Source organism: Sabethes cyaneus, chromosome 2 (genome assembly GCF_943734655.1).
Source record: "Sabethes cyaneus chromosome 2, idSabCyanKW18_F2, whole genome shotgun sequence".
In the NCBI taxonomy this organism is placed as follows: domain Eukaryota; kingdom Metazoa; phylum Arthropoda; class Insecta; order Diptera; family Culicidae; genus Sabethes; species Sabethes cyaneus.
Genome location: NC_071354.1, coordinates 50,479,442 through 50,491,869, shown reverse-complemented (window position 1 = coordinate 50,491,869; position 12,428 = coordinate 50,479,442). Strand labels below are relative to the sequence as shown.

General features: G+C 41.5%; 2 protein-coding genes across 17 annotated transcripts in view; one reads left to right on the top strand and one right to left on the bottom strand.

The window, feature by feature from the left end:
- The first annotated feature begins 307 nt into the window (after positions 1-307).
- Positions 308-925, top strand: LOC128735404 (histone H1-like). Its single transcript, XM_053829890.1, has one exon. The coding sequence runs from the start codon at positions 308-310 to the stop codon at positions 923-925; it is 618 nt and encodes a 205-aa protein (XP_053685865.1).
- Positions 926-2,036: 1,111 nt separating this feature from the next.
- LOC128737898 (microtubule-actin cross-linking factor 1) overlaps positions 2,037-12,428 on the bottom strand; it is a 401,187-nt gene continuing 390,795 nt past the window's right edge. For 10 of the 16 annotated variants that reach the window (XM_053832661.1, XM_053832646.1, XM_053832645.1 and 7 more), the window contains 6 exons: positions 5,911-6,086; positions 5,457-5,611; positions 5,108-5,395; positions 4,871-4,930; positions 4,670-4,732; positions 2,037-3,859 (listed from right to left, as the gene is read on the bottom strand). In XM_053832661.1, coding sequence (XP_053688636.1) covers positions 3,715-3,859; positions 4,670-4,732; positions 4,871-4,930; positions 5,108-5,395; positions 5,457-5,611; positions 5,911-6,086 — 887 coding nt within the window. In that variant the 3' untranslated portion in view covers positions 2,037-3,714. The remainder of the gene's footprint in view (positions 3,860-4,669; positions 4,733-4,870; positions 4,931-5,107; positions 5,396-5,456; positions 5,612-5,910; positions 6,087-12,428) is intronic. The other 6 variants (XM_053832654.1, XM_053832662.1, XM_053832647.1 and 3 more) reach the window with 5 other exon arrangements.

Below are 12,428 nucleotides of genomic sequence, written 5' to 3'. Positions count from 1 at the left end.
CTTCCCGAAGTCTGCGCAGCATGAAACCATCACCAATCGATTTTTTTATTACGTCGATTATTTTTTTACATAAGAATAGGTATCTTGTAAGATTCCAAACCAGCAACTTCTAATTTTTGGGATTACGAGCTCGTGTTTGCCCATTGAGCACCGGGGTACAGATTAAAAATGTTCATATTAAAGTAGGTCATGCCAACGGGGGTACACGGTAGTAAGCCAAATAAAGTATAGGTAAATATTTCAGCAATTGTATTTAAGCTGCATCGTTCTACTAGTCGATATCATAATTCGTCGAAAATTAATTATAATGGCTGATACTTTCCCTGCTGCTACTGCTCCTGTCGTAGCCTCACCGACTAAGGCACCAAAAAAAGCCATAGCTTCCAAAGGAGACGACAAGAAACCGTCGACTCACCCTCCGGTGAACGACATGATTTTGGCAGCTATCAAGACCCTGAACGAACGTAACGGATCTTCACTGCAGGCCATCAAGAATCACCTCCATATTGCCGCCAACATTCTTTGCGACGTTGCAAAGTTGGCTCCGTTTGTCAAGAAGGCTCTGAAATCCGGTGTCGAGAAGGGAAAGCTGATCCAGACCAAGGGAACTGGCGCTCAGGGTTCATTTAATGTTAAGGCTGACGCTAAGAAACCAGCTGGCGAAAAGAAGGAGACCAAGGCTAAGAAACCAGCTGACAAGAAAAAGGTTGCCAAGAAACCAAAAGCCAGTGCTGTTAAGAAAACTGATGAAAACAAAGCTAAGGCAACTTTGGTCAAACCTGCCAAGAAGGCTGCCGGAGTAAAGAAAGCTGCTGCTTCCAAGCAGAAAGCAACCAAACCATCAAAGACCGCAGCTAAGGAACCGAAGACCCCTAAATCAAAGAAAGCCGCTCCAGTCAAGAAGCCCGCGAATCGAATTAGGTAAGCTTCTTGTACAACGAATGCAATTGTCTTGCCTTGTGACAAATGCCTTGTGTTTGATAAATTTATATCCCACAAGCATTAATTGAAGCATATACCTACCTACGTCAATAAACAAGAAAAAAGAAATTACATTGTGCTTACAAGGAAACATCACTATCGGTCACAGGCTTAGAGCTTAACCATATACATCATAGTATAGTCCTGTCGATCCAAAACTTCACTGCACTGCTCGCATAGGTGTAGCCTATGGAACTTTTTTGAGAAAACTTAACTTGAAATTTGTATGGGCATTTGGCTTAATGGAGGCGCATGGTACATTGTGAATATTGTGGAACGTTTAAGTAACAGTTCAAAAAGAAAATGATATGGTTTGGAAAAGGATGATTTGATTACGCGAAAACGTTTACGATACAGGACGGTATCTTCTCTCTATTTAACTAAATACGGTGGCATAATTGAGACAAACGTTCAGAGAATTTCCTTCTCAGTCTATACCTTTTAGTAGACCTGATGGCACCCGTTCTTTCAAAAGTTCGCTCCCGACTTCCAAAAGTTCAGCAGGGATGTCATCCTTTCCAACTGATTTGCCATTTTTCAGCTATCTCGGTACTTTTATAACCTCGTCCAAAGTTAGTGGACCCATAGCTTGTCCATCATCTTCAGTCGTTTGTCATTGAAAATGCAAGCGACCATCACTGACGTTCCGTTACGATACGTTGCCGTTGATGTTCGCTGACTTTATACTTCTGTAAACTCCTTTGGTATAGAGGCCTTAGTCACTTATTATCACCTCAGCAGCGTTTGATCGCTGGACTTGCTAAAGAACCGTATCCGGAAAAGGCGATGTTCTTGATAATTCGAATAAGTTCGGCACACACACAACCTATTTGTACTTTACCACTTCTTCAACCCTTATACACTAATCGCTTTGCAAAACGTTTTCTGTACCTACCTAGTATATTTGAAAATTTTTGACAGGTTACGTGTCCATTCACGATTCGCGGTTTACTGCGATCGAAAAACGGACTGTCGTTGAACACATTGGTAAAATCGTTTGAGAATCCCACCCTTTGGTTTCGAACACAAGTAACACACCGCACACCATTGTTGGATTATTCATTTTCATTTATTATTTTTATGAGATTTTTTTTTACATTGTTAAATTCTGAATCACATGTAGTAAAATTTTAACTGCCATAGCTGAAATATTTGTGAAGTTAATTTGTAAGCTAGTAGTAGTTATCTGTCTTACGTGGTTTCGTTATCTTAAATCATACGTGTAATGTAATTTTTTTACTCTTTTTTTCCTTTTTGTTAAAAAATCTAATTTTCAACTTCCGTTACAAAAAAACAGTTTAGCAATTGGGCTTATTAGTTTAATTATTATTTGCAATATAGACCTAATAATATACTTGTCTTACACAGCTAAATGACTTTTGTTGTAATAGTTAATGAATTAATAACTGCTTAAACGTTTATATCTAACGTTAGTTCGGCATTTTTTTTTCTTTTTGCAGTTTAAAAAGCTCGAACCCAAGGCTTCATAACTTCGCAAAACAGCAAAATAAACGGTTGATTTATTTTGGATTTATCCGTCAGTGAGATATTATCGCGCTAAAGAGGCCTTCAACCAAGTGGAAAAGAAAAAGCTGGCGATTCTTCGTCCTTCCCAAGGGTGATAGGCCTATTTCGAAAGAACACCTCACGACTAGCGACAAAACAAAACGAACAAAATTGCGTTAAACGTTTCCATGTTCCATTTGGTTACCGAAGAAGGCTGGCGATCCTTCTCCGTGCAAGCAAATAAAACAAATTTTAAGGTTGAAAAAATAAAAAATAAACCTTCTTATCGCATAAATAATAAATACAAATTTAAAAATACGAAAACAAAAAAAACACTATTCAGCACTCACTCGCAAACATTCACTCGATCCGATTTTTGTTGAACACGTGGTAATTATTCGCACACAACTCTTGTCCACGGCCACATCCCCAAAGGCCGAAGACGAAGCATGAGTTGAAGAACTGGCGAGTTTCTTCAACCCGTGCTCCGGCTTAGGCCGGGGCGATGGGTGGGATCATTTTTTAAAGTCCCCTATTTAGTACGCAGAAAGCAAGTCATTTAGCAAGTCGAATGATTGCACTCTGTTTTTTTTTCCTGGTTACAACCACTAACAAGAAGCTGTCTTTGACTTTTCTCTCTCTTTCCTTCTCTCTCTTTCTATGTGGTGAAACAAACAAATTTTACATCTTTTATTCTCTTCCTATCCTAAAATATGTACACTCTTTGTTGGCTGATTTTTTCTTCTTTCTGCGGTTAGGGGACTGCTCTACTTCACTGGTTTTTCTTCGTTTAATAACAAATTATAAAGAATGTTCCAAATTCTGTTCCGAAAGCTCTAATCATCATTCTTTGATTAGTATTGCAGTTTTTTGTTTAAATTCTTCTACGCGAAGAAAAGCAAATCTTAAGCTATTACGCAAAAAAAAACAAAAAAAAGATATTTTGAACTGATTAGTAGGCGATGACGATATCCGATTCGGCGGAGAGATCGAACTCCTTCGCGGCGTGATGACTTGTATCTGTCCTTCCGTGTCAGAGTCAGAGACACACGTAGCACTCTCCGCCATAGCTATTTGCTAAACAACAACGCAAGTTGTGGGGGGGTTAGTGGGGGTAAGCACGGCGGCGTGTTTTGTTTTTTTTTCTTTCTTATTTCGGATCGGATCGTGTTGTTCGAATCGTCATCGAATGTCATTTCTATAATGATCGTTTCCGGTCCATCCTTCCTACAACCGGAACGGTGCACGTTTCTCGATGGGCGTGGTCCCCCGCGAGCTGCGGTCCGGCCGTGCACTGCCCGGCGTTTGCGGCTCTACCGACGTACGCCGGGGGGTCTGCATTCCGGACGGGGTGGATGTTCCGCTGGTTTTCCTATACGTACGCGGGAAAGGTTTGGTTTCCCCCGGGACAAGGAATAGATTTAATAGAAATGAGTAATTTTACTTGACCAAAGAACACGTTTATCGTTAGGAAGCGCAGCAGCTAAACACTGATACAAGCAAGTGCAGGTAAGTTACTAGAGATTGGAGTGTGGATGAAATTCCGCATGCGAAATATTCAAGTCGATGATATTTTACCTTCGGAATAGTAGCACAATTTAACGTTTGAGATTTGAAACTGGACACAATCGTGTGAATCAAAAAATTAATGTAATTTAATGTCATTTTTGTAAAAATAACTTTCTCTGATATGCAAGCTAACAATTCTGGTTGAGGTTTCTCGCTTGCCTATCAAACCGCCAATCGAAAACTCTCAGTCAATCTTGCATGCGAGTTTGTAAGCAAGATGATTGTCGAAGACTGAGCTTGATGTCACTACATCTTGGGTGAGAGCAAGAATGGAAGCACACCGGAATTCTACTGAACGAATAAAATTACACGGAATTCTATAAGCAACAAACACAAAACTCTACGTTGAAAGTGTACACATTTGCCGTGTGCGCTTAGCATCTTTCAACGGAACAACGTGGAGTACTCAACTACTACAAACTAGGTACAATGGAAACAAAAAGGGAACTAAATTTTCTATTGTCAATACTCGGGGAACATGAATGGTTGGTCGATTTGACCTCAAGGTCAAAGGTTTTGTTTTTTTTTCTCGACCACAACAAACTAAAACAGGGTAGCAACGTATTACGAAAAACGGAAATAATACGATTAAGGCAGAAGATTGCCACATTACCCCGTTACTGAGGACGAGTTCGAAACGTTGGACGTCTGTCTCACTGGAATCCGTGAGCGTTGGCTGGTTGCGGTAAGAGGGAGAAAGGAGTCAAAAGTTGGCAATTGGTGATGCGAAACAGAGGGTGACTGCTGACCACTATCGGTCATACAATTGTGACGGAATGTCTAGCGATGAGTGTGAAGTGCGATCGATATTTACCTGCTATTTGGTAGTCCTATTAGTGTAGGTATGCTGGATGATCGACTCATGCCACCGTTTCTAGAAATTGTTAGAATGCAGATTTTAGTGGTGGTCAGTCTGATTAGGTGATTAATGTTAAAATGCAGAGAAAAAGGCTCTTGTATTCAACGCAATTATTGGTGCTCTTAGTGGTGTACTATTGGTAGTATTACTTTTGGTTACTTCTAGTATGGTGACTTTGTAACATGAGCATACCTCGTGGGTGCAGGCGAAGCTGCTCCTGACGCCGTCCGAGACGAGACGCCATTTGTAGTTGTTGTAGGCCTAGTCACTCCACCGGTCGAACTTACTGACAATCGCGATGGTCTCGGCGTGGTTGTATTGGTAATGCGTCGAGTTGGAATTTTGGAAGGTGTCGCATCGTCGGTGCTGTCCAGTGACAGAGTCGATCCATGACGGGACGGTGGTTTCGATCCGGCTCGACTAGCTGGTCGCGAACTGGGTCTCGAGTTGGTCCTTGAGCCACCGGGGGTCATCTGAGATCTAAAACACACAAAAAATGTGAACCCCCAATACTTAAACCGAACACTATTCATCTGCTTACCTTATTGGCACTGAAGTTTTGCGGTTGGGCGTCTGGAAGCGGCCCGGAGTTCCTATGCTACTTTCGTTATCACTAAGCGAATCGGGCGTGGAAGCCGACAGCGATGATCGAGACGGACGCGACATCGAAATAGATTTCGACGACCGTTCCCGAACCTAACACACACAAAAAAATTGAATTAGTTTCCGTCCTTCTAAAACCAGTCTATTTTTATGGCATCGTCAGTCGGGGATTGCGTCTTTGCTCGAACCTAGACTCAAACCGAAATTTGCATACAAGTGCCACATTTAGATCACATTCGCCGTGCCCAACAGCAACAACAACGACAAAACATCGAACGGCTCTGCGAAAACATCGCACGTATTTTTAGGCGAGCGACCGGATGCCGGACGGACAACAGTAACAGTACGATAAAACATGGATGGAGTCACACTGAAACATTTTGCACACTTACCCAATGCGTCGACGGATGGCAGTGAGGGGCATGCGGACTGAGTGGAGTGGAACGAGAACCACCGCGCATGAAGGCGGTCCCACTGGAGGTCACATGTAGCGGATATGTACAGGGCAAGTTACCTTGAGCGCGCAATTGCTCAAATATTGGCATCAGTTCGGCCAGATGCTCATCGGCTAAAAGGGGAATCGGGAAGGGACAGATTGACAGTTGTGTTTTTTGTTTTCTTAGGGGAAAACCTAGGTTTTCAGTAATGCCGGAACCTCGGAGCAGGGGATGGCTTCTGGTCCATTGGTTCGCACGGTAAAAGATTACTATTTCTGCCACTGTAATCTATCTAGATATCTGTTTATTAACAACGTAGCAGGCTAAGCCCTTTTATTTTCGATGATTCTATGTTTTACTATCAGGCAAATTGTTTTATTTGGATGTTTTCAAACGGAATAGGTTTCACACGCAAAACAGCACACTTTTTTTCGAAACTGACAATGCAAATCATGCAAAACAAAATATATACTATTTTCTGTGCACAAAAACTAATGCTAGAAATTATTAGAATAACCGAATTAATATTCAAAATGCTTCAACATTAACGAACACACGGTAGGTAACGGATGTTTGTAGAACCAAAACGGACGAAAAACGAAACATATAAGTATTTGGACGCGCACAATAGAACAGAAAAAAAACAGGGATTAAAGACAAACATGTTGCGGGTGGGATCGATAGTGTTTGACGAAAAATACGTACCTTTTTGCCAATGAAGCCATTTTGCGATTTGCGATTATTTTTAAATCGTAAGCCACTACACAACAATTCGAAGCGTCTACAACATCTAAATGAAAGGCCATTGCTAGGACAAACATCGAAACATTTTACGCGCTGAATGTGAAGTTAGTAAACATCTATATTTTGCTCCAATCGCATCGTTTATAGACAAGTACCCTACCCTAAATGTGCAAAATAACGAACCCAAAATATACTGCCGGTCAGCTAAAATACTCCACAGATTGGTCAAGATACTGAAGTCATTTTAAATGATGGAGCAAACCGACCCAACACGCACGAGGATCTAGCTTTTAAAACAACGAAATGTTAACTTTAAAATAGTTTGGCAAAAGAAAACTTCGTTGTTACGAAAAATATTATTTTCTTAACTTTCTAAGGGAACCGTACAAATGAAAATTCCAAGAAGGATGTTTTTGGCTTCGCACCAAACAAAGATTCGGGGCACCCATGATCCAAGGTCCACGTTCTTGCGTACAATTTTTTTCTGAAATTTGGGAAAATGTGAAGCTTCTCAACTGTAATTTTTAAACTTGACAGAAGTTCTTCTTACTCTCGGCGAAATGAAACGTTATAGCATCTAAATACCTTTATTTGCTTGTGTGGACTCTTCACTGCGACCAGTATTGTAGGTCTATTGTAATATCGCCCGAGTGTATGCTGTATTCTGGCACAGTATTTCATGTTGCTATAATCGCTATTAAGTGAGCCCAATGCTTATTATTATTCTTCTATGTGTGCTTGTGTAAGAATATATCCTTCTTTAAATGTGCACTTCGTTTCCTCATGACAGCACTATCTCTCTAGTTGTATCTCACTAGTAAGATGGAATTCAGCACGAAGAAAGGGTAACGAGGAGCTTGGAATAAACCCATGCTAAAGTCACTTGACTAATAAATTCCGAAATTCGTGTAAAAAACGCATAGAAAAACCTTGTAAATTTCAAAAACAGCTGTACGCAACTGCGGGGTAAAAAGCCGCCGTGCATTAATAGACAAAGCGTCTGGTACGAGAGGTCCGCGCTTTGTTCCTTCCCCTTGATTAAAAAAAATGAATGGATCTTTTCTGCTTGCAATTGCTAAAGTAGAATACTGTCTGCGGTACATATTGCGTATTTCGCCAGACCAAAAAATGATAGACTCATATAACCGTCATTTTCCAGAATGCTTTAGATCATGATTAGCTCCCAAGTAACAATTTAGGTTTTATTATACACTTATCAGCCTCCCAGTTGGCCTCGAGGTATGATGCCGGCCTAATAAGCCAGTCGTCGTATGTTCGAATCTCGGCTGGGAGAGGCTGTTAGAGTCAATAGGATCGTAGCAACTGGCCCTGCAATTGTTCTGTACTCTAATAGCTGGCTGCGAAGTCTGTCGTATAAAAACAGAAGTCGTATAAAAATAGTAGTCCCACTGTTACTACTAGGGAAACGTGGGAAGTTCTTATGAATACTCATTTCCCTGGTTCGACAATGACTACTGGAAGCGACAACGACGGGCAGCAGCAATATGAGTCATCACACAGTCTGTCTAACGCCTCGGTTCTGTTTGCACGCGGACTGTTTACGAAGACTTCAATCAACTGGGCACTTAGCTGCTTTGAACCAATAAAGTCTCCAGGTCCGGATGGCATACTACCCATCTTCTTACAAATTAGCCTGACATCAACGCTTCTCAAGTGTATGGAAAAAATTCACGGATAGTAAGATCCGTAATGAGTTCTTAAAGAACTTCCCTTTGCTTGGCAATCAACATAGTTACCAACGCGGTAAATCTACGGAAACCACACTTCATTGCCTAGTGACATTGATCGAAAAGTCGCTCCAATACAGGTAGACGACACTTCGTGCTTTTCTTGACATTGAAAGCGCATTGGACAACATGTCTTTCGCTTCAATTAATACGTACGGCACTACCGAATAAAGGAACTGGTCAGCCGACATTGAACCGAATCCAGGCAGTGCTGTCAAGCAGGGAAATCACAGCTTCAGCGATTAACGGATGTCCTCAAGAAGGGGTTCTCTCCCCCTTGCTCACTTGGTCACTGATGGTCGATGCACTCTTGCACAAGCTATCATAGCAGGGTTATTAGGCCGTTGCGCACGCCGGCGACGTGGTACGTATTGTCAGAGATTAGTTTGACGCAGTGCTGTCAAGTGCCATGCAAGGAGCTTTAAACACCACTATTTCATGGTGTTTACAAGAGGGACTAAATATAAACCCCACCAAAACTGTCGTTACTAGACGGAGGCGACATACTCTTACTCCCCCTACACTGAATGATGTTAGACTATGCGTCAGCAATGGAACTGGATTGCTCACCTAGAATCCTGGCTATTAGGAAAACAATTACGGCCATCTGGGCATGCAGCTCACTGTTTGGAAAAACCTGGAACTAAAGAAGGAAGCTGAACTCGGTGCACTGAGCTGTCGTAACATACTTGAAGAGGATCAAATTGGTCACCTTCGCGTACTAAGGGAGTTCAAGCTATCACCCCTAGTAACGACAACCTCTGACTGGATGGAAGCACGGCCTAACATGGATGTTCCATACAGTGTAATTGATACAAATCGCACAGTATGGAGCAATGGAGAGCCTGTTTTTCCATCCGGTAAAATTGGGGCCAACACAGGTTCTGGACCCGTAATAAAGGAAGCTAACCGTTTTTCAAGGGGAAGTGCATGCAAAATACAACTTCGTCAAGATATGTCTAAAACGGAAGTGTAGACATGCAAAAATCGGTATCTTTATAGACAGCCAGGCTGCACTACTGGCTCTCAAGTCCACGCTAGATGTGCATCCAAATTAGTTTGGTAATGCAGCACAACCTTAAAGGGATCGAGGGTAATGAGCTTGCTGACAGCCTAGCGAGGCAAGGATCTGCTCAACAGTTCATTGGCCCCGAACCGTTTCTGGGCCCCTCCATATTCACCGTGAAAAACGAATTACTGACCTGGAAATAGCTAGAAATCCAGTTGGTTTCAAACGCAGGGCTGTAGACAAACTAAGCAGTTCACCTACCTAGACTCTGCAGTAGTTTAAAACATTACTCACCTTAACGCGTGGTGAACTATTACACAATCAGGGGGACTCCGTAGCCGCAAAGTTACCGAGTCTGCTTTGACAAGCGAGTGGTCGTGGGTTCGAATCTCAGTATAATCAAGCCATTCGATGTCCAGTGACTTTAGCATGGGTTTATTCTCAGACCCCCCCCCCCCCCCTCATTTACTTTTCCTTCATGCTGAATTCTAAATTTACCCACTCTTGACAGTGCAAAAGTCCCTCCTATAGTTAAGTGTACTGGTCAGCGGAACGAATGAGTCCTCGGACGGCTATAATATGGGATAGTACTGGCAGTGAGGAATAAGTGGATAAAGTAGATCAAGCACGCATAAAATTTAATAAGCATATCGCTCATTCAATAGCGATTATAGCAAAAAGAAATGCAGTGCAGGTCATACAGCAAACACCCGGGCGATATCACAATAGATCAACTATACTGGTCGCAGTGATGAGTCCACTCAAGAAAAAAATCACACAATCACGGGACTCCTCACCGGACATTGTCCCTCTCTTTATCATTTAAAGAGAATCAAGCAAGGCGTTAACTGATATTTACCGCTTTTGCAACTCACAACTGGAAAGTTCAGCGCATCTGCTCTACTCCTGTAGAGCTCTTGCGTCTTCCAGGTACAACTTCTTCGGAAGCTACCTACTAACTTCATACTCTGTATGGAAACTCAATTCCAAGAAGGTAATTGGTTTTATTAACGATATAGTACCTAATAGACTGTGCCCCAAGTCTTGCAGCAATCAAGCTTAACTCCTTCAAAGATGGGTATAAGCAATTCGTAAACTGCGTACAGTAACCGGGAGCAGTTACAAAAAACAATCTCCATGACTGTCACAATGGCATTTTAGAACCCAGAGCCCTTCTGGCATTCAAAAAAATTACTCCTACAGTTATGGTGACCACCCAGTTACTTTAGAGGTACGATGCTGCTAAAACTAGTGGGATCGTTGCCCTAACCCTGTAACTGTCCTGTACTTTAATAGCCGCTTTAATAGGCTGCGATGTTTGTCAAAGAAGAAGAGTAATGGCTTAAAAAAGGATATAACCAAGGCTTTGCTTTTAACACACTTATGGTGACTTTTAATACCAAAAATTAAAACCCGAATTTGGGTATGAAATGGGGAAGGCAACTAGAAAAAAGCGCCCAGCGTTGCTTTAGCTATCCCAAGCTCCAACCTAGCGCCTCCACGGGGCCATACCTGGAAATACTTCTATTTGTATAATTGAGTAGCCAAGCTAGGAGGTGTGGGTTCGTGTGGTTTGAACCACATGAAATATTGGTAGACTAATCTATTTTCAGAGGGCGAAATAAGACGCTATATCCTTCGCCAATTGCAGCCTGGCTTCTGATCTAAATGCCATTAGTTCATGCTCGAGGGTCCGGAGTATCACTCAATCTTTATTAGCAAAGATACTCCCAACGATTGTAAATAAATCATAATTTATATGGAAAGCGGTTGGTACGGGAGGTCCACGCTTTCCTTCTTCCCCTTGATTTCAAGGAGTTTAGCGGAATTAGGTTTTATTTCTGGTTCCACTTGATTCACTTGGAATTCTCTCTGCGGTACATGCTGCGCAGTTGGCCTGGCCGTTGACAAGAAAAATGATTGATTCAAATTATCGTCATTTTCCAGGATGCTTTCAAGCAGCTTAGAGGCTGCGTTAGTGTGAGATTAGATTAGATTAGGCAAAAATTAAGACCCGAATATCAGTCAAAATTGGTCATAAAAACTGTACAACAAAATTCACAACGGGATTGAATTGAAAAAAGTACTATCAAATTGTGAAAGTGCTCCACTTTTGCCTTTTTTTGCGCCTAAGCGGGGGATGGAATTCCCGTTCCCATGCCCAATTGATTAAATCTTGTAAATCCGATAAAATAGGAAAAATTCCTTTAAAGTTTTCTGGGATAATAGAAGATCTCGGGCTTTGTTGGTGCTCTATCGAAACAGGCGGTTGGTGTCGCAGGCCTGCAAGCCGCCACCATGAATTATCAACATACAATAAACGAGGAAGAAGATCTCGAGTTTTCATGACTTGAGCTATAACCGTCGAAGGACGAGGTAGCTCCATATTAAACATCCTACTAATATTATTATTTTCGGGACCTTTTAAAAGAGTCATATTTCATATTACGGAAAATTTTATCCAGCGTTAAGAGAGTTCCATAAAGTTTAATAGGTTTTTACTTGAAGTGGATTTGGGGAAACTTCTTCAAATGTTCTTGAATTACGCTTAAAAACTATAAAACAAATTAGACGGCACCAAATTTGGAAAAGTCCTGGAAGATTCCGCAAGGCTTTGATACATTAAACATCAATGAAATAATTAAATTTTGTTTGTGTCAATTGCGAACTATTTTGAGATAGGTTAACGTTAACCCACCGACTAAGTTAGCCTGTCAATATTGCTATAGACTGACACAAGCATAGTAGTTTGAAATTTTATCTATCAATTTAAAACTCTGGTATCGTTCTACAATTTGTTTTTTAGCGTGAAGTGGCCATCCTTTTTTGTTTTCGTTGCAATTTAATTTTAAACGTATCGTTTTGAGTATTGACTTAGTATCTGAAAACTGTACGAATTAATACATCACGCATTGCACACTAGATTACCGCGTGCGACGAACACGGTCGGACGCGTATTAAAAACAACTTGA